The 27,311-nt window shown below is 40.6% G+C and overlaps 1 protein-coding gene across 3 annotated transcripts in view; it reads right to left on the bottom strand.

Moving 5' to 3' along the window:
* The window catches only part of NUP93 (nucleoporin 93), a 102,698-nt gene that overhangs the window by 29,004 nt on the left and 46,383 nt on the right, over positions 1-27,311 (bottom strand). For all 3 annotated transcript variants that reach the window (XR_009537006.1, XM_060130521.1, XM_060130522.1), the window contains 2 exons: positions 10,009-10,071; positions 4,242-4,370 (listed from right to left, as the gene is read on the bottom strand). Coding sequence is in view for 2 of the 3 variants with exons in the window: in XM_060130521.1 (XP_059986504.1) it covers positions 4,242-4,370; positions 10,009-10,071 (192 nt within the window). In the remaining variant the exon portion in view is untranslated. The remainder of the gene's footprint in view (positions 1-4,241; positions 4,371-10,008; positions 10,072-27,311) is intronic.

Below are 27,311 nucleotides of genomic sequence, written 5' to 3'. Positions count from 1 at the left end.
AAAAGGCACAGAACAGGGGATGCTGGGATGCCAACAATGTTGTTTCTTCATCTGGGTGTGTTCCCTTTTGGTATAGTCATTGAGCTGTATACTTAAGAAGTGCATACTTTTCTGTATATATGTTATACTTCAGGAAAAAAGTTCAAAACAGCAACAAACAACAAAAGCTACAAGGTTCCAGAAATGGCAGTTCCCTGGATTATCTGAAGAACCATCTGCATCATTTGCCAGCTTTTTCAGCAAAGCTATCCACTCCGCTAGGTGTCACAACAGACAACAGCAAAAGTATCAATAACTCCCTTCCAAGAGGGAGGACTCGAGGTCAAGGAAGCAGAGTCTACTAAATAGATTAGTCTATTTTAAGACAAGAGCAATCAAGAAAGAATATCTCATTAGCAGCTTATAATTACTTCCAAATCCCAATACAGACTACAACCTATTAACACAATTTTAAAAAATGAAGTTTATAAAACCATGAGCTGTTCTACTTATCTGCCCAGACTCACAAGAAATTGAGAAAGAAACATTAGGCTAGCCAAGGATTTTATACATTAGCTCTTTTTTCCCAAAGACTCTACTCTTCTTTGAAATCTTTGAGTCTAAGAAATGTGGAACAGGGTCATTAATGAGTAATTTCCTAAGATAAATGACTTTAGCATTTATTTATTTGGGGGGCTAATTTAATAGAAAAACTGGGTTTTTAAATCAGGAGCAAATTTGTAGATACAGGATGTGTGAAGTTACCCTGCAGGCATGACACACTGCCAAGCTACCCACCTTTGACCCAGACTTCAACAGAACGATGGCCTAGAAGCCAACAGTCCTGGATCTCACCAGCATATTACACATCTCTCTGAGCCTTAGTTGTCCTATCTCCCATGAGAAAAGAATGCTAGCTAGTTAAGAAACAACTTCTGGTAAAAAGATTTATCAGGAAGCACTGGCAATATTACTTGAAATGTCTAACGCTATAATTTTTGTGACATTATAATTTTTAACTTGCACCTCCAAATTATCTGAAACTACTTACTTTAAAACAATAGTAAGGGATGCCCATTATGAGTCAGGTGCTTTATGTTATCACTAATCTTCCCAATAATCCCATTTCACCAATGAAGACATTAAATGTCTGCAGGATTAAATAACTTGGATGAGGTCTCAGAACTAGTCAGTGGTGAAGCTAGGATCTGAACCCCAGGGCTGTTCTCTCCCCAGCACCAGCGTGGTACATGTGTGGTTAAGTCACAGCTCCCACTGGCACAAGGGCAGACATCACTAATCAAGCACGACACACTTTCCTGCTGATCCCAAGATGCAGCCTCAAATCCCTCTCAGGAAAGATCTCCAGGATAAATAAGTGAAAAAAACATGATACAGAACAGAGCATATAGTAAAATAACTTTTGTGTAAGAAGGAGGGAAGATAATATATTGCCTTGTATTCATATAAAGAGACTCGAAATATTACACAAGAAAGTAATAATAGTGATTACTTCCAGGGAGAGGCAAAGTGGGGAGGGAATGAGCTTCTGGGGACAGGGTTCTTTAGTTCTTGAGTCATATGAATACATTGCCTTTAAAAAAATTAGATTTTAGGGCTTCCCTGGTGGCGCAGTGGTTAAGAATCTGCCTGCCAATGCAGGGAACACAGGTTTGAGCCCTGGTCTGGGAAGATCCCACATGCCGTGGAGCAACTAAGCCCTACTTAGCTGGGCTTAAGCCCAACTACTGAGCCACAACTACTGAGCCTGCACATCTGGAGCCTGTGCTCTGCAACAGGAGAAGCCGCGACAGTGAGAGGCCCACGCACCGCGATGAAGAGTGGGTCCCGCTCACCGCAACTGGAGAAAGCCCTCGCACAGAAATGAACACCCAACACAGCCAAAAAATAAATAAATAAATAAATAAATTTTTTAAAAAAAGAATTAGATTTTAAAGAGGAGAAACCCCTCAACTTAGCACCACCACCAATCAATGAACACTGGCAATTAAAATAAACCCTATTAAACATACCCACTCTAAAATCACACTGTTTCAACATATCCCTAATACTCTGGTTAGCACAAAGTTAGCTAAGGCCAAATGATTTATTCAACAAATATTTCTAGAGCATCTAATATGTTCCAGGGACTCTTCTAGGCACTGGAGATATGAGTAAACACAACAAACAAAAATCCTTACCTTCATGGAGCTTACATTTTACTGTGAGAAACAGACAGTAAGCAATACAAAGACATAAAACACATACAATGGTTTAAAGTGAAGAAGTGCTAAAAAGAAAAATATAGGGCTTCCCTGGTGGCGCACTGGTTGAGAGTCCGCCTGCCGATGCAGGGGACGCGGGTTCGTGCCCCGGTCTGGGAAGATCGCACCTGCCGCGAAGCAGCTGGGCCCATGAGCCATGGCCGCTGAGCCTGCGCATGTGGAGCCTGTGCTCCGCAACGGGAGAGGCCACAGCAGTGAGAGGCCCGCGTACCGCAAAAAAAAAAAAAAAGAAAAAAGAAAAATATAGCAAGAAAAGGGGATATAGAAAGTGCTGAATGGGGAAAGGTTGGTTTGGATTTCAGATATCAAGGCCCTGGAAGGCCTCACTGAGATGGCACTGGGTAATATGTGAAGAAAGTGAGGGAGACAGCCATGCAGTTATTTGGGGGAAGAGCCTTCTAGGCACAAGCAACAGGAAGCCCAGAGGACCTGAGGCAGGAGCAAGCCTACCCGGTTCGTTCAAGGAACCTGCAACAAGCTTCTTTGGCTGGAGCAGCAAGAGCAACAGGGAGAGCAGAATAACTTGAGCTGCGAGAGGCAACAAGACCAGGTCAGGTAGGGACTTAGAGATCATGGTAAAGACTCTGGCTTTCACTCCAAGTGAGATGGGTGTCACTGGAGGATCCCGAACGGAGGAGTGACACGATCTAGCCTGTGTCTTAATAGCGTCACTCTGGCTGTTGTGTTGAAAAGACTGTACAAGGGCAAAAGCAGGGAGACCAGTGTGGCTGACAACCTCTAAGATGGCTCCCAATAATCCCCACTTCCTGGGATCCGAGCCCTCGTTTAATCCTCTCTCCTTGAGCACAGGCTGAATTTAGTGACTTACCTTGATCAAAGCAAAGCGACAGGATATTACTTTCAAGATTAAGTCACGGAAAGACCGTGGTTTCTGTCTTGGGAGCCCTTTAGCTCTTCCTTGGATCCCTCACTCTTGCTCCAGGGGAAGCAAACTACCATGCTGTGAGCAACACAAGAGAGACCCACATGACAAGGAACTGACGTCCCTAGCCAAGAGCCAGAGGGGACCTGAGGCTTGCCAAGAGGCATGTGAGTGAGCCTGGGAGTGGATCCTCCCCGAGTTTAGCCCTGCAATGAGTGTTGCCTCAGCCAACATCTTGACCACAGCCTCAAGAGACCCTGAACTATTTCTGGTAAATGCAGCTAAGCTAAATGATTGTTTTCAGCCACTACAGTTTGGAGTGATTGGTTACATAGCAATAGATAATGGAAAAACCAGTTAGGAGGTTAGTCCAATAATGTGAACAAGAGATGATGGTGACTTGGACCAGAGTGCTAACAGCAGAGGTGGTAAGAAGTGGTTGGATTCTGGGTATATTTTGAGAGCAGGGTTAAGTAAATTTGCCAACACGTAAGAGAGTCTAGGTGAGAGAAAGGGAGGACAAAAATGAATCTGAGGTGTTTGATCTGAGCAAGTGAAAAACTGCAACTGCCCTTTATGAAGAGGATAAACTCTGAGAAAAGAAGGTTGATGCCAGGAGGGAGTTGAGGGCAGTTGCTACCATGACTCAATTCTAAACATGTTTAGCTTGATGGCTCTGAGACATCTGAGTACAGCCAAGAAGGCCACTAGAAAAATGAGTCTGGGGGTGTTTGGGGCTGTGATATAAATTTAAGTCTTCAAGTACATAGATGGTATTTAATATCACAAGCCCAGATGAGATCAATGGGGCAGTGACTGAGGAAGAAACAAGAACGGGTCAAGGACTGAGTCCTGGGACACACAAACACCTAGGAGTCAAGGAATTTGAGGAAAATTCAGCAAAAGAGGCTGAGCAGAAGCAGCCAGACATGTTGGAGGAAATCCAGGCAAATGTGGGCATCTGGAAGGCAATGAAAAGAGGGTTTCAAGGAGGAGACAGTGATCAACCGTGCCAGGACTGTCAGTAGTCAAGCAGACAAGCATTCTCTGACCTCACAGTTTTCATCGTGGTTTACCTTCTGGACTCAACCTACCTCGCTTTCTTGAGTAAAGTCAAGGGCATCTTCTCCCGATGCCAGCAGGGTGTGGAGAATCCGCTGTTTCACTTGCTCCCACTCAACCAGCATTGACTCTCGATGGTACTCCTCAGCCATGCCAAAGGTCTGTTGGAGAGGAGCAGAGAGAGATGACCCAAATGAGAAGACAAAGAACACGGTTTCCCTTGAAGCACAACAGAAATCCAAAGCCCTCCAGATCTGCCATCTTTCCATAAGTGGAGCAAAAGCAATCTATTTTAAATTATCCTTAAAGAATTTACTGACAACTGTTTGCAACATGCCCTATTTCATCAAGTCTAACACATTACATTTTTTTTTAATTGTGGCAAAATGCACTTAACAATAAAACTTACCATGTTAACCCTTTTTAAGTGTACAGTTCAGTGGTATTAAGTTCATTCACATGGCTGTGCAAACATCACCACCATACATCTCCAGAACTCTTTTCATCGTGCAAAAATGAAATTCTGCACCCATTAAACAATATCTTCATTCCCACCCTCCCCCAGTAACAGGCAACCACCATTCTACTTCTGTCTCTATGATTTTGAACACTTCTAGGTACCTCATGGAAGTGCAATCATACAGTATTTGTCTTCTTATGTCTGGCTTATTTCACTTAGCAAAATGTCCTCAAGATTCATCCATGTTATAGCATATACAGTCTCGTTCCTTTTTCAGGCTGAATAATACTCCACCATATGTACACACCACATTTTGTTTATCCATTCATCTATCCATGGACACTTGAGTTGCTTCCAATTTTTGGTAATTGTGAATCGTGCTACTGTGAACATGGGTGTACAAATATCTCTTCAAATTCCTGCTTTCAATTCTTTGGGATACATACCCAGAAATGGAATTGCTGGATCAGATGGTCATACTGTTTAACTTTTTGAGCGATTGCATAATGTTTCCAAAGAGGTTGTACCATTTTTCATTCTCATCAACAGTGCACAAAGGTTCCAATTTCTCTACATCCTCTCCAATACTCACTATTCTCTGGGTTTTTTTGATTGCAGCCATGCTAATGGGTGTGAAGTGATAACTCATGGTTTTGATTTGCATTTCTCTAATAAGTAGTGATGCTGAACATCTTTTCATGTGCTTATTAAGATAAATATCTTCTTAAAACCTCTGAAATTAGGCTACATATTACAATTGATAGCATGTCAAAAGCTTAAATTGAAGTACTTTTTCTTTGTAGTACATAAAATAATGACGGATTATAAAGTCAATGGTATCTTAAGATTTAACGAGCCTCTAAGATAAGACAAAAAGTAAGATTCTCCCAGTGTCTATTTTTTTAAGAAACAGTAATATCTTCATATGAGGAAGCAAATCAGTAAAAGAAAAAACAGAGCCTTTTGCAATTAGGTTTCCTATTAGTCTTCTCAAAGTCACTACTGAAATGTCTGGCAAACCTCACTTCTATCTGCTGGTGACACAGCAGGTTGCCAAAACAAAGGCACTCAGAAGGAAAAGAAAAAAAGAGAAAGAAGGAAAACAAAGAAAAGAGGAAGGGGGGCTTCCCTGGTGGTGCAGTGGTTAGGAATCTGCCTGCCAATGCAGGGGATATGGGTTCAAGCGCTGGTCTGGGAAGATCTCCCATGCCTAGGAGCAACTAAGCCTGTGCACCACAACTACTGAGCCTGTACTCTAGAGCCTGCGTGCCACAACTACTGAAGCCCATGTGCCTAGAGCCCATGCTCCATAACAAGAGAAGCCACTGCAGTGAGAAGCCCGTGCACCGCAACGAAGAGTAGCCCCGCTCACCACAACTAGAGAAAGCCCTCCGTTGCACGCAGCAACAAAGACCCAACACAGCCAAAAATAACTAAAAAAAAAAAAAAAAAATCTAGGAGAGTGGTTAAAGAAAAGAGGAAGGGAAGAAGGAAGGCAGAAAATACACACACACACACACACACACACACACACACACACACACACACCCCAAAAAAACAGGAAAAAAAAAACCCCAAACAAAAGCAAAACCAAAATCCCTCTGAGGAGGAGATTAAAGCAACTTATAGAGACATACTGAATCATAACCATTCTTAGCCTATTATTCTTCAATTGGCAGACCAGGTTTCCCATCAGCTTAAGCCCACTTCTCAAAAAGCCATTTCATTTACAATCAGATTGGCATCTAATTAGGCAGCACCAAGAGTATGAGTATTAGTAATGCCTGCTTTATTTTCGCAATGCAGATAATTTATACTGATAATATTCATATATATGAGCTCTGTGAAACTATCAGAAAAATCATATACCCTTTCTACAAATGGGATGTTTGAGTGTGGACCAATATTTATTAAAATGTGAAAAAGAGAACAGAAACCCACAAAAATGATTAGGAAGAAGGTTGGCACATCTTGCAAATCTGATTTGGTCCATCTATCAATGGATCTCTTTTCTAACATGTATTGTAAAGACAAAAAAAGAAATGGCTATCAAAAACTTTAAAAACAGTCTTTCATCTGGTTTTCTTCCCACTGAAGATCAGGCAGAATGGACCACTCCAAGTCACCTGGATTGAAAAATATACCCGGAGAAAAATCATTTTCTCTTGCTACATTAGTGACCTTAAACATGAAAGCTATGCATTTTGAACAGAGAAAAGTATGCTGGAATAGAGAGGTGGGGTAGAGGTGAGGGGAAAAGGTAATTTCCCTAGAAGCTATCCAGAAATAGTGCACATGTTAAACCACATTTCTTCTAAAACTCTTCCATTTAGTGGGCATCCACCTCCTTAACCTTGAACCTGTCCCAGAAAGGGAAAATAAGAGGGTCATGGGGCAGGAGGACCAGGGAGGGCTGAAATAAGGAGGTGGAGGGCTGGCATACCATACAGCTTTGCAAACTTGTAATAGGAAGTGAGGCACTGACTAAGCGCTGCCACTGACCCAGGACACCACAGTGTCACAAGAATTTTTCTTAAGGGTAAGTCCTCTGGCTGATAAAGAATAGCAGAGCACTAAAGGCAATTGAAGAAAACACAATCTGTCTCAGAGACACTGTTGATGAGGATGGCAGGGGCAGACTTCCAGCATCACGTAAGGGTCAGGGCGACAACAGTGGGAATTAACCATCCCCTGTTAATCAAGCTGCCCACCTGTGTGCCAAGAGCTCCTGCTTCAAGAACACAGGAAATACTCTGAAAACTGGCAGCTTTCTGGGCTCAAATCCTCAGATGTATCTGAGAAATATGCCAGGCTACTCATTTAGAAACGGCTCCACAACCTGAACAAACGGCACTGTCGTTCCATTCATCATTAGTGTGATAAGGAGCTTCAAATAAAAATAAATGGCCCAACATTAAAGTTCTCTTCCCATCACCATGCCACCCCCAGCTTATCTTAATTACATTAGAGATAATGGAACATCCAATTTGTGGGCTAATCAGGGATGATCAGCCACCCATCTGCCCTCTTCCAGTCTATTCCCTTTAGACCCACATCTGAACCACCAGATCAGGTGCAAAGAAGAATGTCAACCAGAGGAGCTAATGAGAGAGAATCAACAGAGCTACTCAAAAGAGCTAAGAACTAAGAGAAAAGGAGGACAGTGAGGGTCTGAGACAAGGTGAGAGACAGGAATAGCAGGGATAAGGAAAGACAAACCACAGAAAATGACAAAGCAGTGGAGAAACTATTATAAATTAAATCTGGGGACTTCCCTGGTGGCACAGTGGTAAAGACTCTGTGCTCCCAATTCAGGGGGTCCCGGTTCGATCCCTGGTCAGGGAACTAGATCCCACAGGCATGCTGCAACTAAGAGTTTGCATACCACAACTAAGACCCAGTGCAACCAAAAAAAAAAAAAAAAATTGTCATTGTCAAGACAGGCAGACCTCAGATATATTAAAAAAAAAAATTAAATCCGAATCTTTCAAGTTATGTGGGGAACTATATCTCTTTGAACATAGTTAAGAAAGGAAGGCAGGGAAAGAACTGGGCAACTGAATTAAGAACAGGTGGGGAGCACTCGAACCCCATTTTCATAAAGGGAAGAGGGCAACCTGCTTTCACTTCACACCCACTTATTATTGAGCTGTTGCTGGCGTTTAGAAACTCTACATATGTTCTGATAATGTTGTTCTGTTTTTGCTAGGATGCACCAAATGGGAAAAGATAGTACACATTTGTGGTTTCGTAGCTTGTTTTCTTGGCATTTCAGCAGGATATTGGCAAGTTATTCAAACGTGAAATTACCACCAATAATGCCAAAAAGCTGCTCACCTTTTTGTTTGAAAATGATTCTTGTTCAGCAGCAGCCTCTGGTGTCCAGACAGGTGAAAGGTTCCCCACCAGGGCCAGCTCCCAACACCGGAACATCTCCCTCACAAACACATATGCACACATTTTGCACTGTGGTATGTCACTTAAATGTTTTGGCTGGCTGCACATTTAGCCTCAATATGGCAAAACGTTCAGAGACTGCCAATTTCAGAAACACATTCCGCAGGGTAAATGGATTAATAAGGCTCGGTGGCATTCGACAATCCTAATTTAATTTCATCAGTCCTTTACAGCAGGAGAATCAATGTTGGTGAGTAACTCACTCCAAGTGTGAACCAAAAAAAACCTTAAAAAAAATATTTTCAGATCTGGATCAAGTGAATTTCTCTATTTCTAGGAATAAGTACTATTGCCAAAAATATAATTAATTAAATTTTAGGGAATTTTACTCTGATAATTAAACATATCAGTCATTTAAATAATGTCTCTGAAACATATTCTTATAAATTAGAGCTGGCAAGCCCCCCTGAGGCCCTATCTCACTCATATCAGCCCTACTTAGACACTTCCACCTGTATGGAATATTTTAATAAAGCACACTGAGAAGCAGCATTTTTTTTTTAACTTTCTTATTTTTTGAACCACTTAAATAATACACAAATACATTTCACTTGATCTAAGGCTTATATAAGTAAACAGCAAAACAGAGATTCCCTTCACCCCTACTCCCTTGCAGAGACAGCTACTGCTTCCAGACTAATGTGAACCCTCTAGCCTCCTTCCTGGGAAAAGCTGCATTTTTAGAACCAACTCCACATGACCACTAACCTTCCTCCTCCCTCCCTCCCCAAAAGACCCCCGGGGCCTGAAAATCTTACTCCATAATGGAATGTATTCTAAAGGTTTTGATCTTTTAGTCCTTGTCAAACAAATGGAGATAACTCATGTTAGTAAAGTAAATGATCTTTGACTATCTTGAGGGAATGCTTGCTGTGAAATATTGCTGCACATATAATGGCTGTTCTGGCTGACTTATTTACTATCCTCTCAAATATCAAGATGTTTTTTGTTTGTTTGTTTCAAAGAGCTTGGAGAAATTGTTAATTTAAAAGGTGGTGTAGAAAGTCAAATTGTGTGATAAAAGGAAAAGAAATTGAGGAAAATTATCAATATCATAATTGCTTTTCTGAACTGCTGATTCAGTAGAAACCAAAATACCATTTATACTGTCACAGTGAAACCAAAGAATTGTCTGGCCCTTCCATTTTATGATTAACTTAATAATTAACTGACCAGCCCAGTGTTTCAGATGCAGTCACTAAATACACGTAGAGTTACGAGCATGGTATTTTCCTCAAAAATGGTTCCTGTAGAACTCCCTCTGGTGAACTATCAAGAGAGCTGGGCCTGGAACACAGAATCCAGTTTCTAGAACCTCCACGCCCCAGTATACACTGCTGCTCTCACAACAGTACACATATACATTTGGGTTCATTTCTTACCCTCTTCCGGGACTCTTCGATGGCAGACAGCAGGGCATTGTCCTTTTCATTCTTTAGGAAGCCCTAGGAAGGAGGAGAGAAATGACACAATTTAGGTTAAAATTAACAAAATTAACCTTCAAATAATCAAAAACACACTGTAGGAAAAAGAAGAAAACACCCATAAGGATAACTGCTACCCTGCCTACCTTCACCCTCACAAAACTCTCTCAAGTTGAATATGGCCCATGTTATAGATACACCTTTGGCTATGCAGCCAGTCACAGTGCCTGTAACTGTTCCTCAGTCTATATTTCTCTGTTGTTTTCAGTTAATTCTTCAATTTCTTACTAACACTGAGGAAGGCATCAGCCATCCCTTTGTTTGGGTGTTTTTCACTTGTTTGTCAATGGCTGGGATACCTGAAAAATCATTTATTTATGCTTTTCTTCTAGGGTTGTGCTATGTGCACTCCCTATTTCAGGCCTGATGACACCTGCTGCTTATTTAATACAGGTGGGGTGAAGAGGAACTGGCCCACAAGGCTGGTTTAATACACACAGGGTTAAATGTCTGCAAAATGCAACTTCATGATAACACAACAGACCTAGTTTTACATCATGGTCCCCCATTTACTACTTGCATGGGTGACGATTTTAGACAAGTCACCCAGATTCTCTAAACCTTAGTTTATTCATATGTAAAATGAATATTAAATGAGACAATGTAATCAAGTGCTTGGCCCAAGGCTCAATACATGTAGCTCTAGCATTAGTATTGATTAGATCTAGATCTGTTGGCGACATTAAAGAAAGATGCCCAGGGTGACTTCCTAGTTGCTATTCATTGTCCTCATTGCTCAACCTGAGATCCTGGGGAGGAGGACAAGGGACAGATGCAGACAGAGTGGGCTTCCATGCTGATGCCTTGCCATTCACACAGGGGTGAAGCTTTCTCCCCACAGCCTGGGATGTGGGGGCCAAGTAGGAAAGGAAGATGATCCATTAACTAATAAGTAGAGATCAAACTCTTGGTTGTAATACAAAAGATTCTGAGTCACCCTATACATTAGATCCACCTACACTATGGAATGCAAGGTACCTGCGTGTCAAGCACACTATGGGTGTATTTATACATGTCCCAAATCATCTGTTTTTTCAGAATCATGTTTTTGCTCTTTTTCTTTTAGGAACTCTTTGGGGGAATATAATACAAAGTAGAATTAAGCTAAAGTTTTTTTTTTGTTTGTTTTCTTTGGTTTTTTTTTGCGGTACGCAGGCCTCTCACTGTTGTGGCCTCTCCCGTTGTGGAGCACAGGCTCCGGACACGCAGGCTCAGCCGCCATGGCTCACGGGCCCAGCCGCTCCGCGGCATGTGGGATCCTCCTGGACCGGGGCACGAGCCCGTGCCCCCTGCATCGGAAGGCGGACTCTCAACCACTGCGCCACCAGGGAAGCCCCTAAGCTAAAGTTTTTAAAGTGACATGCTAAATTTTAAAACATCTGACAGTTTTCTTGAAAGCTTACTTTCATGGATAATTGATTAATTTATGGATCACTTATTTATATTTCAACAATTATAACATTTTAGTGTATTTTGTTCAAACAGTCGCAGATATAAGTCTGTGATTCTTAAAACAAAACAAAACAAAACAGGGGTAGGGGGCTGGATAAGAGTGGGGACATATATTTAAATAAAATATTACTAATCTTCACAGGATTCTCCACATCTGTTGTTACATCCCAACCTGGGCAGTGCACTGGAATGGACAGAGACAATGGCCAGCAGCTCGGGGAACAGTTCCCTCATCGGCTCCTCCAGGGCAGTCCCTGAGGCAGCTCTCAGGCAGCTCTGAGGACACGACTCAGAGGCTGCTCCAAACACCTCTACTGATATTCGGTGGTGGGGACGCGGGGGTGGAGGGAAGCATCAGCCACTTGCTTCTAAAATAATGGTCTCAATAAACCAGAGCACATAAAGCTAGGACCCCACGTAATCCAATCAGAAGGGGGCAGCTTCTCACCACGTGCCTGTTTCTGGCCATTGCAAGGGAGCCAGACACAAAATCATGGGAAGGATTTTAATGGACCTTGTTCATACCCTTCTCAGCAAATGATTACATCAAGTCAACAAATCTTTATTATGATTTCCCTTTTTCTGAGCGGGTCTTCAGTGGCCAAAGCTAAAGGCAGTTTACCGTGTCACAGTTTATAAACAAAGCTATAGAACTTTTATCTTCGACTGCTGTTCCTGAACAAAGGGCATAGATTGTGCTTTGTTGCACCCTTTCATGGCTGCTGCTGATGGCCAGAGTGGTGGTAATAACCACTGCCTGACAAGGCCTGGTCTCATTTTTTTCTTTTTGGCTGGGGTGGCAAGGAGTGTGCCAAGTGCCCCACCCCCTCTCTGGGCTTCTCTGCTCGTGCCAGTGACCAGCCCATCCCATTCTTTTAACTGCATCCGTGTCTGCATATAACCCATATACACATAAACACAATTCAAACACAAATGCAAAGCAATAATCAGACACATTTGTTTAAAAGCAACATAATATTCTGTAAGAAACACAATTTCGAAATTTCTAAGAAATGAAATTTCAAGTAGTGGTTAAGAAAGAAAAAGAAGAAAAAAAGGCACTGCTTTGGGGGGCAGATTACTCTCTTCTTTATAAACCTACCTTCCAAAAATCTCACTTAATAAATTAAATGAAGCATTTGTGCATGAGAATCAAATTACAGACATCACCTACATATGAACAAAGATCATGAGCCACTATGCACCTCTACAACTGGGCTTTCTCTATAGCACAAACCAAGCCCACAAAATATATAGATTTTGAATTTTAATTTTTCATCCTTTGTTCCTTCTTTCATCATTTATTGCTTATGTAACCTATGTAAAATAGTCCCCTCCTATCATATTTTGTTTTTAAAAACAACGTATTAGTGACCTATCTTTTGAAAAGAATCTTAAATAATATACAGTCAGAATAGTGCTGGGATCCGTGTGCCATCTAGTGGCAGTTAGTTTCTTGTAAAGAATATATACCTTAAGGAAGAACAACAAATTAAAGAACTAATAAGTTGGGCAAGAAAATACCTGCCTCAGCCCAAGTTTCCCATGGATCTCTTCTACTTCCCTTTTCCATGTGTGTGTTTCCTTTCCTTCCAGCTCCTCCTGTGAGGCACCTCTCAGGCCCCTCATCTCAGAGATATATTTTTATAGTTTATCAGAAAATGGGTTTTCTACAGCGGTGAGCTGGGGTGTGAACAGTGTACTAGGAGGTGCCCTCACTCATTGGGTGGGGCTCCCTGCCACACTGAAGACTCTTGGTCAAAGCAAAGGCCCAACAGCTCACTTCCTACTTGGAGATGCCAGCCATCTAACTGACCCTCAGAGACACTCATCATTAATATCTCCTCTTTTTGCCAACAAGTGCTCCCACCCAGCCCTTCTACTGCTGGCCCACTCAATAAAGAACATTCCATAAACATCTGCAGGCCTGCTAAGTAAGATAACTACCCCTGACTTACCATCTGTATACCGCTCCTCTCTGCCAGAGTCCTGGAAACAGACCCTCTTCTAACTGACTCCTTGAATGGGTTTTGGTTTCAAGCTCTCTGTAACATATAATAGCTCCCATTCGAGAAGCAATTAAGGGCCAGACATTGCTCCAAGCAATTCAAAGACATTATTGCTAATCTTTTAACAATATGAAAGAGTAGACATGATCACTCCATTCTCCTCCCTCCCCCGCCAATCCCACTTTACAGGTAAGAAACAGATTTCAGCATTCAACTAACATGACAAGAGTTTCTGACCAGGAAGAGGCAGAGGCAGAATTCAGCTCTAACTCTCAAAAGACCAACTGTTTCTGAAATACTTAGGGAATAGTAAACTTCTAAATTTAGAAAATAAACATAAATTTCCTTTTATCTCTAAAAGGATGGGAGTCCAGGAGGGGAGCAAAATATCCTTAAATTTGTTTTCTTCATCAGTTATTAGTTCCCCTTTAGTTATTAGTTTATGATGAAGTTGAAGGCTCAGAGAATACTAATTCTTATATCAGTACTAGTAAGAGCTAACACTTATATGGATATGGTGATTACTTTGTGCTAAGTGTGTTACACACATTTGGTTCATTGGCTTGCTTTTAACCCAATGCTAAACTGTCTCTCAATAGTACTTAACTGGATGATCCTTTAAAGTATGTTCTTAAAGGGCTGTGTGAGATGGTTTCCAGAGCTTCTATCAACCCTAAAACACTGTGGTTTCATATTAAGACCACCTGGTTCGTAAGTAGCCAAGTTCAGGCTTAGAATACAAATTTTCTGACCCCTTTTCTACCTTTTTCCACTCTACCGTGCAAGTCAAGATGAGCCAGAGAGCTATTTTACGCTTGCATATTCATTCCTTTCCTCCCCTACTTCACATAGGTGAGGAATGAAACAAGTTCGGGGCATTCCTTTAGAATGTGTGCCAGAACCCATAACTGGGTTATGAAATCAACCAGCATTTTTTAAATGAAATAAAATGTAATACAGATATGTGGTATGGGTAAATACTGTTTTGTGAAACTTTCTTTCAATTATATATACTTATTTGTATGTATGAAGTGGGTCATGGTGTTAAATGTATTTCTTACTATGGATCACAGACAAAAAAGCTGGAGAAATCACTGTTTTAGCCTGCCAACTCTATAGTGTTCCAAAATATTATTATTATTTATTGCTGTGGAACAATAAACACTGTACTCCTGCACAAGCAATATCTCCAGCCACATGTTCCATCTTTAACAGAGGAAGTGGGCTGCCTTGCAATGTATGCAGTCTGAGAATAACCCAGAATGTAACTGCAAGGTAAGCCAAGTCTCCTATCAAAACTGTAGTCACATCTCAGGGACCTGGCAGCCAAACTGGCTTTTAAATGGCTCGGGTTTAGACAGACAAGTATGAAAAACTGCCTTATTTTAATCACCATGAAGACTCTGGGTTTCAGAATATAAATGACTGTAGAAAAAGTGAGTGGGCAAAGGATGTTTGTTTTTGTCAAATGGCCAAATTCTCTTCACTTATTTGCCTTCCAAAAGTGAAAGCTGTAAGAAAGAAGGGTCTCTGTGAGAAAATTTTAGTATCCACTTTAGCTAGGAAAGTATGATGGCAAAAAGAGCCTGCATTGATTCTTTCACAGTTCTTTGCTTTCCACCAACAACAAATAAGTGATTTATTGAACAGTTACGTAAACAGTTTGAATTGAAGCATACAGACTTCCTAACCATTAAAAAATAAAACAAAAAAGATAAAATAATTAGTCTAAGTTGTCCCCACAAAACAAAAGCCATATTTTACATGGCCCTCAAAACACAAAAGACCGTTCTAGGTCTCTTCCAACAGACCAACTGGCAATCCACCCTGTCAAAATTTAAAGTGAGGCAGCCATAGCAGGCCTGACTTTCTATCAGAAGGTATCTGACATGAGACAAAAACACATGGTGAGTGCTATAAAAAATCTTGTCTCTTCTCTCATTTAATACATAAAATATATACAAATTTATAGGCAGTCAATAACCAACATTCCAAATCCAAATAATATTAACACAAGTAAGCAGTGACCGTAGTTAATGGTCACTGTGGTTTGAAAAAACATTGCCAAGACACAAGCAGGAGCTAGGAGGGCAATGAAAAAGGAAAGAAAAATAAGCAGGGCAAAAAATAAACTTAAAAAACAGAATAATCAAGAGGGTCTGTTCCAAGATGAAACAAGAATTCCAATAAGCATTACAAGTATTCCTTAGAACTTTAGATAGTGAAATGGAGAAGTGTCCGCTTTCTGTCAAGACAGGAATATGAGCTGTAGCCATTATTTTGCTCGAGCTCATTCTGAATAAAATACCACTCCCTTAACCTCTCCCAAACCTTCTTCCCAATTTCTGAACGAATGACCTCTTCTGAAGTCTTCTCTTGGGTAAAATTTTTACAAAGGTAAAACTACTACTAAAGGAGAAAGTGAGGAAGGACAAAGCAAGATCCTGTTTTCAGATGAGCACAACAGAAATCCTGCCAGCACCTGAGCTGCTGGGCTTATCAGATGGTGTGGACATGCTTTTCATTAGCTCCCTTTGTGGTGCCTACAGAGAACCCTCAAGGAATTTTTCAGGTGCAAAGAGATATTCTTTACTGAAAGCCCAAAAGATGAACAGAGAAATTTAAAATTTGGGGCATTTTCAAAATTTGGGGAACATTCAAATGGTTTTATAGCATGCCTGGTTATTTTATTAGATCAATATTTAATGCATTAAAATAAGAGTATATAAAACGTCAGCTTAAAAGGCCCAAGAGAGACTGAATCTCCCTTTGTAAGAAATACAGACTAAATAGCAAATCCAAGCTTTATTCTCCAACTCAAATATTCAGAATAAGTTCTACTGCTTGTTTTCTACCAAAATTTTAATATTTTAAATTGTTTGTTCACAGATTGCATTAAATATTTTTTCAGACTGCATTAAATTAAAAAATATATATCTCTTTAAAATTTAATTTATATATATATATATATATATATATATATATATACACACACACACATATATATATATATATCTTCAAAAAATACCCCTGCAGAAAGCAGTGCTAAGCTGGTAGATCTGACATTGTCAATTGTAATACATTTTTAATGCTGTTGTATGATTTCTCACTGTGCATTTATGCAAAAGCCTAGCCACCCTCATTCAGCAGGTGGCAGCAGACCCTGCAAGAGTGGCTGTGGAGTTTGTCCCATCATTTGCCAGTTCAGCAGACCCATTGGCCTACAGGCAGCTCTGGAGTCACAGGTGGCAGACCTTGGTGCTGTGTGAACACCAGGCCATCTGTCACTGTTAGGCTGCAGGGTCCCATTTCATACATGGTTTCTGCTACTGGCCTAAACAAAGGGTCACACAATTACATGATGGATTTGGGCCCATTAAGGCAAAGCAAATCACTTGCTCCCATATAATCCAAACTGGTTTACAAGATGGTCTACAAATTCTCACAGGCTGAAGAGAACTCAACGTGTGCAAAGAGATTCTAAACCCAAGAATACAGAGCTCTGAGCAGTGCTTCCTCCTGGGCCCACCTAGGACCTTACCGGCAGCATTCCGACTCAAGTGTACTGGCTTGCCTGATCTCTTGCAGCCATGCCAACACAACTGTGACACAATTCCATCTCCCCTGTGCCTTCTGGAAAAGCCACAAGCCTTCGAGAGAGCCACTCATGTAAGTCCGTCTAATAGCATTTGTGGATCCCTACCTATTATCCTCTCCATCCCACAAAAGAACAAAAAGAAGTGGGGGGGAGTGGAGAGGGAGAGAGAAGAGGAAGGGGAGTTGGGAGAGGAAAAGGAGCAAGGACCTCAGGCCTACAGCTTCAAGAATTAGCCTTCCCATCTTAGGAGAGGGAGAGGGGGAGATGGGGGAGGAGGGAAGATGGAGGAGGGGGAAGAGGAGGAAGGGGAGGAAGAGAAGGGGAGGTGGGGGAGGAAAGAAAGGGGAAGGGAAGGGGGAGGAAGAGAAGGGGAGGTGGGGGAGGAAAGAAAGGGGAAGGGAAGGAGGAGGAGGGGGAGGGAGGGGGAGGAGGAAATAACTATCATATAACAAACACCCAAACTTCCAAGATTTTCATCACTGGGTAAAGAAAGAATATAAGAAGTAGGACTCACTATGACCCAGAAGGAGAAGGTCAGCTTTGAGAATGGGGACATGTCATTTCTGTAGGGCACTGGTGAGGGGTGCAAGGATGTGCAGCACACCTCCCCTGCCAACACAATGTAGGCATATAACTACTAGATGCCTCTTCCTACTCCTACACCAAGGCATCAAACTGGGGCTGCTTAGCACATCTGGTTGCTGCACTTGGAGAATAAGGCCAAGGTTAAGGTCTGCAATCCTGTGAGGGCCATTTAAGTCTCTTGTACTGCAAAGCCAGTTCTGTCTCTTTTAGAGGGCCCAGGGCATCCCTGCTATCTATCTCTGGCCATCAAAGAAAGGAAAGCATCTGTCCAGCTCAGTTATTGGGAGACTCTATGGAGAGGGGGAGCAAGTAGTAAGGGCATAATATAAATGAGTAAAATAAAAAATGATGGCCATTTAGTCAACTAGGGAGGGAAAATGCTTTTCAGCAGAAATGCCCCCTCCTCTCAAATCCAGCAGAGCCCTTCAATAACCTTTCAGGGTTGTGTAAGCAACTTTTCCCTGCTGGTCACAAGAGGTCTGGGGAGGATGTGACTTGCTCAGCACTGATACCTCACCACTTCCAGAAAACTAGCCAGAGCCTGCACCCTAGTGATGCAGCAGGATGTGCCATGCTGCAGTCGCTGGACCTCTGCTGGCCATCCTCTCTCTCCACTCCTGGGAAGAGGGGGCAGAGGAGCAAGAAAACTAGAAACCAAGAGAGGGAGGGAGAGAGGGAGGGAGAGCAGCCAGCCAACTGCTCTCAGAATGCTGAGGTGGTCCCACAGGAGAAAGCAAGGACAGCAACTCTGAGCATTTTATCTCCTCTCCCTGCCCCCCAAACCCGTACCCCTGCCCACCCTGCCCCAAACTAGCATACTTGCTAGAGCCACCCTTTGGGGACACAAGAACAGGGAGGATTCTGAAGAGAAAACTTTTCAATCTAGCTTTGCAAATGGAATAAACAGTGTGCCAAAGTATGTGTGGCTTCAAAAATCAGCTGAAGAACCCTGTCCTTACCCAAAGGTATGAACAGATCTAAAAAATATTAAACCCATAGCCACTCTTAGGTGATGGAAAGATAAGGAGGATACATTAAGGGATGATAAAATGTTTTAGTATGTCTTTGGGGAACTGATTTCCATCTTGGAGATGAATTAGTCCACATTCAAAGAACTTTGAGTACTAAAACCACACTGCAATATAAAATGGGAATGCATCAATCACGGCCCTTATCATGGCCAAAGCCCCCTCCCACTGCCCCCAAAAACCACTCTAAAAGAACTTATTAAAAGAACCCCATGTTATTTAAAAAAATATATAGGTTGCCTGCTTTGTCAGATCTAGTGTCTTTTCCCTTTGGAAACAGGAGACAAAAGCAAGATTTGGGGGCCATGAGAAAGACAGACAGCAGAGTGTGTGTCTCTGAGGCACTCAGGTGGGAGCTGAGTGGTTTTTGCCAGGCTGGTTTCCACAGCACTCAGATTAAGCCTGAGTTCTACTTAGCAAGCATAAGGAACGCGGTTAGTCAAGACAATGTTTGGGAACCACGTGTCATATTAATTCCCTGCTGGTACACGGTGTCAGTCATTTACACTGCAGTCGAAAATCACAGCTCCTCCCGCTATGCAGCACTGTTTATGCTGATGGGATTGGAGCACTGATCATCATGGCTGTCACAGAAAACGGAGCTTTGGTTTTGCTGCAGTTTCTTCTGATTCAGAAATTGTTTTTCAAAAATTCATTTGTCTGGAGACCACTAAAACAACAGACTTTCTCTTTTATAACTTCCCGTTGCCTTAAATGGAATCTGTCATGGTACCCCTTTGCTAACAGTACTTGGGATTTCACACTCTCTTAATTAAGTTTGGAAGCGTTTTGACTTTGCCTTGTCAGAGCTGAGGGAATACTGCAGGATGCACTACCACTGTCACCACGGGTACAGAAAACATAAAACACTGCTTAGCTAAAATGGCAAATACAAGCAACAGTAAAGGAGAGGGCAAGACCACTTTTCAAACACAAATTGCCCCAAACTTACAGGGAGCTAAAACCTTTCACCCAGCTCATGCACACTCGGAGGAGAAGGGGCAACCCTGCACTGTGGCAACGAGAGATAAAGGAGTGATCTGCTGGGAGGACATGTCAGAATGCCTGTGCCCATCCCGGAAGACAAGCACTTCGCCCTTCATGTGGAGCAACACAGTGAACCTAAAAAGCTTGACTTGCAGGATATATCTTGTTTTAATTGTTTGGTTATAAATGCATATCATCTACAACAAAGGACCAGGAGGACTCCAAGCACAGCTCAATAAGCCATTTCCGGTAAGACTGCGAAGGAACATCTATCTCTGTGAGTAGGTTGCTAAAGCAAAGACAGACTTTGCTGTAAGCTCAATCCATTAGATCCATCACCAACCAGTAAGCCCACAAAGAGAGAGTCAAATGCAAGCAGAGGCACAGCACAGATTACGAGTCTGATGGCCTAGATTTAGGCAAAATTGACTGCTTTCCAGATGTATGACCTTGAGAAAGCTGTTTAATGACAGTAAACCTTGCTTTACTTGACTGTAAGATGAGCTGACTGCACTACATAAACTCTAAGGCCATCTCCAGAAATTCCAACTCCATGAGAAGTGGGAACAGGTAAGAAATTAGCATTGTCATGACTATATAGTTCACTTCTGAAATAATCCATACCTTAAAACCACACAAGAAATACAATAAACTTTGTTTTTGAAGGCAGCCAACATATATTTAATATTTAAAATAACCAAAGCCCACAGAGAGCTAGAACAAAAATCAGAATCAAAGACAAAGTATTTTTATAGGAATGCTAGTTTCATCTTGCCATAAAGCAGAAGCATACTGTCCTGTTTTCTGAAAATTCATCCTATATTGAAAGGAGTACATTTTCACAATTAAAAAAAGAAGACAGCACAAAGCAAGGAAATTCAGAAGTATTAATAGAAAATAGCTATTTAAAATTTTATTTTATCCATATTTTTCACCAAGTTCTTGAAAGCAACAATCAGAAGCTATCTAGATATAAGTGCTAATTAAGTCTTTAGTTCAGGAAAACCTCAAAATTTCTATCTTCTAACAGAATAAAAAGTAATTGTAAATTGGCAGGCAGTGCTGCTAGAGGTATCTTCAAATTTGATTGAAGGAAAATGACCCGTGCGGTCCACCTCTTATCACAGTGTTCCTGGTGACGCCATTTTACTCCTTCCTCACTGCCATCTTAGTGCCACGAACGTCTCCTAGCGGGCTGGCCAACAGGCTTGCTTATCTACATTTTGGCACTGCCAGAGCATTCAAAGGTTTGGTATGAATATATTTTTTGCAGCAAAAAGAACCAACCTCTGACTCTTTACTACCAGCCAGGCTAAAATTTCAGATTGAAGAGGTTTAGGAATCCCCTACAAGTACCAGAAAGGAGAGCCTCTTCCGAGTAGCCAAACTTGAGTAGACCATGATGGGGGCAAAGAAAATGGGAAGCAACTGGGTCTCTGCTATGTCCTCAGAGTACCTGGTACACAGCTTACAGAAAGCCAGAGAAAGAAAATAAGACCAGAATCTTCAACCAAGTTTTACTTTAAAAATTTCAAAGGAAGCCTCTGTGATACCCTTTATGTCATCCAACCAAACATTTATGCAAGCAAAGATGCAGTTAAAATGGAGTTCTAATTTGCTGCCCTAAAAGTCTTATTTCAAAGTGCAAGCCTTGTAAAAAGCCAAAGGAAAAGAATCCCTTTGCATTCCATTATATAGTAAACAATTAATATATTAAATGTCCTTCTCAGGATTAACAAAATTATATGGAGATCTAGGCTCTTATGCTACAAGCATAAGATTAATGCAAGGTTTACGGAATCTTTGTGGGATTCTAAACAGGGCTTAGGAAAACTGAGCCTTCTTATTTCAATGAAAAGACTGATGTGAAAATCCTCCTCTCCCCTAGTTTCAAAGACATCTCCTAATTAGAGAAAACAGCATTCAGTGAGCAGGATGAACAACAGCTAGTGCAACAAGACTTGGAAGAACAGCTGGCTTTATCAATTTGATATCAAGTTAAAAGGTATCTAGTTCTGTGAAGATTCAACTCCTGAAACAGCTACTAGAGCATTTTGAGCAAATTCTTCATGGTACAGTTTACTGTAAAATACACTTACTATAAATTCCTCAGGGTTAAGTGCCTTTAAAAAGATAAACACAAATCAAAGTTAAAATCCACTTGTTTCCTCTTAGTAACAGCATAAAGGAACAAAGGAATAAGCTGAGTCAAATCCAATTAATTTTAAGAATCAAGATTTTCTAAGCTTACAATCACAAACAAGAGTTTTCCACAAGTAGCTTTGAAGTCACAACTATTAATTAAACAGAAGGCACTAAAAATTATCCCCATTAATGAGAGTGAAAGCTCTCAATCTACTGATCTTTTAAGATAAAATCTTCTTTTGTTAAAACATTTTTCTTATATATTTTAATCAGCTATTATAGATCATTAACATGGAAGCATTTTCTTAAAAAAAACAAAAACAATAAAATCCAGCAATTTTCTTCATAAATGGAAAATAAACTATAAAAGACAGTGAAAAGAAGCCTGGACTCTCTTAAATATACCATATTTAGATTTCTTTTTTCTCTCAAGTGTCATTTTCATCTTTGACTACTGATAAATTCATACCTCTCATTAACTTAAATTACCAATGAATATTTAATTAAAAGCATGTATTAAAACCACTCACAAAACCTATATTTCAAGTATATATACATATATATATACACACACACCAATATATATCACACCTGCTTTCTAACACATACATTAAAAAAATACATCTAACAATCTCGTATTATACCTTTAATATTTGCAGCGTTCATTTTAAAGTCTATTTTGCCCATTCAACCAAAGACAAATTTTCAACCTCCCACCACTTTATGAGTATGAGAAATACTTACTGTAGACAAAAGGATTCCATTTTCTTTCTGGGAATGCTCTCCACCCTCCTACAGAACTCTTTTATGCAGTGTGCAATTTCATTTTCTGAGTTTTACAGTAACAAAGCTCTCGTGCCACAGAATCTAATGTAAATGAAATGGCCCTGCAGCTGCCTTCAGAACCCAGCTCACCTCAACCATGATACAGCTAATTGTTAAAAATGGTGGCTGAGACATTTTCCATACATTAAATTAAGGAGCTCTGATGAAGGCACTGGCATCCTCCCACTTCAGACAAAGGAAAATAATTTGCGACTGTACCAAGGCACGGATAACTGAGTCATCTCCCATACAGGGTCAGTGTTAGAGGTTTCCTCCATCTTTACAAAATGCAAACCACAGCTCATTGTCTCATCCCAGAAATCAATTCTCTGTAATGCTGCACTGGGTCAGAGTTTTAAAGGAATCTTAGTCATGGGTAAATCCAGACCTCCAACGCCGAGACAAGTGAAATTCTCACAGTTCCTCTCCCTTCCCTGAGCAGCTCTCTTCTATTTCCCACTTGACAGCTCCTCAAGTCTTCCTATTGTTAAGAGTACAGAAAGTCCCACACCTCTGAAGGGAGCTAAATCTCTCAACTAGGTGAGCAGTTTCCAAGTACACGCTTTGGAAAGAAGTCCAGACCCTACAGGTCCCATGATACAAATACATTCCTTGGGGTAAAAAGCTATATACATCATTGTCTTTTTCTTTTGGGGGGGGGGCTTGTTTTTAAGGGAAGACAACTATCAAGCTGCTTTTTAATGCTGAATTAAAAGTATTTTATCTCTGATATTAATCAAGGTATTAAAAGTGGTATAGGCAACATTTATAATTTTACCACCCTCCAGATAATGCTTACGTGACTTGGGAAGTTTTTCATTTCACTTACACAAATCACATTCTCTGCACCAAAAACTGGAAGTATACTTAAAGCATTCATATCATACTCTTTTGAGGATGAATTTAGGATAGGAAAAGTAACTATCTTAATTCAAATCACCTACATTTGATAATACTTAAGAATCCACATTTTAAAGCCTTGTGCTAAAGCATTTCTTGTGAAATAATTCCAGATATATCAAATAGTAATTTTTCCCTATAACAAAATATAAATGACTGAATTCCTTGGTAAAGCATCTATGCACACACACACACTCACATACAATCCCAAAGAAGGATCTAATTTTAGCAAAGAAAAATTCTATTTTAATATCTTACCTCTTGTAAGAATTCTGCACTTCGTATGCATCTTTTCAAAAAAATCCTAAAGACCACACTACTTACTACTTAAAGATGAACCCTGCAAAAATCCTAAATAACCAACTATTTAAATCTTTAAGCAAATGCTTCTCTGCCCCACCCAACAGATTTTTTTTTTTAAGAAAAATGTAGAATGACAGGGCACAAATCTGAATAATTATCAGAAGAATCAAGTACTTTTTCTACTGAATGAGTTAAATGCTTCTGAATTCATCTCAAAATTTTAGGCAAACCGAGACTTTGTCTTTCAGAGGTACTGCAACTACATGCTATCAATGTATTTACTAGGGCGCAATAATCTTAATTTCTTTACGAAACATAGGCAATCCTACCTGCAGCTCTCAAATTTAAGGAGTTACAGACCGGTCGACGCTGTTGGTCACGCAGCTCTTCCATACCTTCTGTGTGGGATGAGCTCTGCTGGAACCAGAGCTCAAGTTTTTCCCACTTCGAACAGCCAGAATTGAAAGGGGGGAGGAGGGGAGAGGAGAGAGGAAAGAGAGAAAGAAGAGAGAGAAAGAAGAAAAAGGAAAAGAGAACACCCTGCAAATGCTGATATGACTGAAGCACTAAAGAGTCTAATTAGACAATGAGATTGCAGGGTCCCCTTAAAAAGGGTGCACACAGCCCCTGGGTGCAGCATCATTATTTGTGCTGCTCCACACAAATTCAGAGAAGTCAGCCATCAGTTTGAAAGCACAAACTGATGGGAGTAACAGTTTATAGGTTACAGAAGGGTATTTTATTGTTAACGGACTGTACCAAGTTAAGATTTAAGAGGGGGAGAGACAACATGTAGGCAAGGAATGCTATGATACTTTTTTTTTTTGACCCAAGCCACTGCAATTACTCTGATGTGAATTTTTGATGACTTCCGACATCTTGCATGGTTAATAATCGCTTCAGCTGTCATGTTTGGTTAATGTGGAAAATGCATTTGCTGCATTGTGATGCAGTGCTGTGGCCACAGATTTTAACACCAGTTGTGAAGCTGGTCCCTTAACTGAGCAGCAGGAATTTGCACATGCCATGATGCTAAAATAAATGGTGGTTAAAAGATTTTATACAGCAGCAGGCAGATTCTGCCATTTTAGCCTACAGAATTTGTAGATCCAACATCCACAAGCATCTCAGATCACTGTACCCTCATCAAGTGCACTGTCCTTCAAACAGAACAGTAAATTCACCATCTTATATGTTTGGCCTCTCAGTAGTTAAAATATTTCGATACTGTTTAAATAACTATTCAGATTAATTACAGCTTTGAACAGAACCGAGGTTATTTGCATTTCAGGAATATACAGCCAATGAAACTGTCAGTGACACAGGAAAATGCAGACCTTTTATTAACATATGCTCAGCTCAACTGTCACTTCTCTGTATAACATTTAGGGAAAAATATATGATGTGTAAATAATGAATATTCCCATACTACCGTAATGGTTTTTTAAAATGTTCCTCAGAAAGGATTTTTTTCCCTCCGTGTTTTAATGTATAACCTGAAAATTAAAGACTACATCAAAATACTAACATGTGTTTTTTATTGTCACTAAAAGAAATTCAATGCAGCAAACAACTGTGCAATTACAGGAAAGCTTGTGCAAAAGCAGAGATGAAACTGCACTGAGAACCAGGCACCAGATGATTAAAGTCAGGCCAGTAAGGTAGTGGACGGTCATTATGGTGCAGATTGCAAAAGAAAAATCGAGAAAAAGACCCTTCCATCTTCAAAAACAAAACCCACAAACCCTACGATGCAATGTGTTGGCTGCAAAACCAATACCTATACTGCGGAACCTGAAGGACACATGATTTGCCAATTTCACAACACATTTTTATACAAATATTAACTTGGCTACTTAGTATCTAGAATTTGGCTACTTAAGGTTCTTATTCATCTATAATAATCATTCTGCTATGCAAAGAAGCAGAACCAGGTTACAGGCTTTGCTGCTTTAAAAGATAAATAACTAATATAATCAACTTGTATTTCTTATATCAGAACTTTTGCCAATTAAATGTTCATAGTTGAGATGTTTCAGACGTTTCTGCCCTGAAAAAATAAAACTAAAGGGAAAAAGAATGAACATAAGAACACACTGGTGTCTGAACAGTGAATAACAATGAAAGAACTTATGTTACTAACATAAAAATCAACCCATGATTTCCTTTGTTTAATTCACTGTGATAGCACCAAATGCATAATTTGGAGGTGCATGTGTTAACAAGAGCTGTAAGGCTGAAGAGCTTTCTAGTTTTGTTTCTTCTCCTAACTTAAAATTAACTGCACCAACAGTGCTATTTGGTGCCACAGCAGATGTCACAGTAGTTGTAGCTAACATTCAACAACTCAAGCTTTTTTGTTCCAGACCCAATACAAGATAGCACTAGCACTCAAAACCGCACAAGGAGGGAGAGGGGATCGTGTTGGGGGTAGCTTTGAAATTAACCAGGCTCAGCTTATGCTCCAATTACTGAACAAAAGACAATCCTGGGGGACCTCTCTCTGAACCAGTGCAAGAAGCAAACTCTTTTGTTTCTGATCAAATAAATACAGCATTGGAACACAGCAGATATGCAGCAATAGGAGTCTCTGCCTGGGGATGGAAGGGGCAAGAAAAAAAAGAACTCAAAGACCTCAGTCTGGTTACAGTCAAACCACTTCACTGACGGTTAAAACCTATTCCTGAGGGAGACATCTGAAGTTCACTACAGGGGACTGAGAAAACCCCCTTCAATTACTTAAAAAACCCATGTCATGGAACCACATTTTTCCATGCCACTATGGCCAAAGAAATACATTCAGAGGATAGATCTTTATGCTAGAATAAACCATAAACAAGCTCAGCCTCAGTCTTCCCTAATCTATGAATATCCCAAGGAGACCAGATGAACTGGAGAATATTCTGACTGCAAAGGACCTCGGAGCAGAGGCTACTGAGAAGTGTTAACTAACCTGCCTCAGACTCCAAGCCCGAATAAGTATGTGGAGATCATTAAAACGCTGGACAGAAGCCACCTTACAAAGGAGGTACTTTTCCAATTGATTTATCACTAGATGAGTTAATCCATTCCTAAATGCCTATTTGGTAGTCCATTGTTTAATTCTGTGTTTTGCCTTTATATAGCCCTAATCACCAAAAACTAAAACAAAGAGAAAAGGACAAGTAGTGGACTCAGCACTTATTAATATAAGGGACATAAATGTGCCTGCTTATACAAATGCAAAGATGATGTCTGATTCTTTCTACCAAAGGGGATCGATACAATCTTTTCAAAATCCTCTGTACACTGCACCATTCTGAACTACAACGGCAGCTAATTTGTACATCAGATACACACACACTCTATGTAAAAAACGTAGACACCCAA

The sequence above is a fragment of the Lagenorhynchus albirostris genome, chromosome 19 (genome assembly GCF_949774975.1).
Source record: "Lagenorhynchus albirostris chromosome 19, mLagAlb1.1, whole genome shotgun sequence".
Lineage (NCBI taxonomy): Eukaryota > Metazoa > Chordata > Mammalia > Artiodactyla > Delphinidae > Lagenorhynchus > Lagenorhynchus albirostris.
Note: the sequence above shows the minus strand (reverse complement) of the source record. Positions and strands in the feature narration are given on the sequence as shown.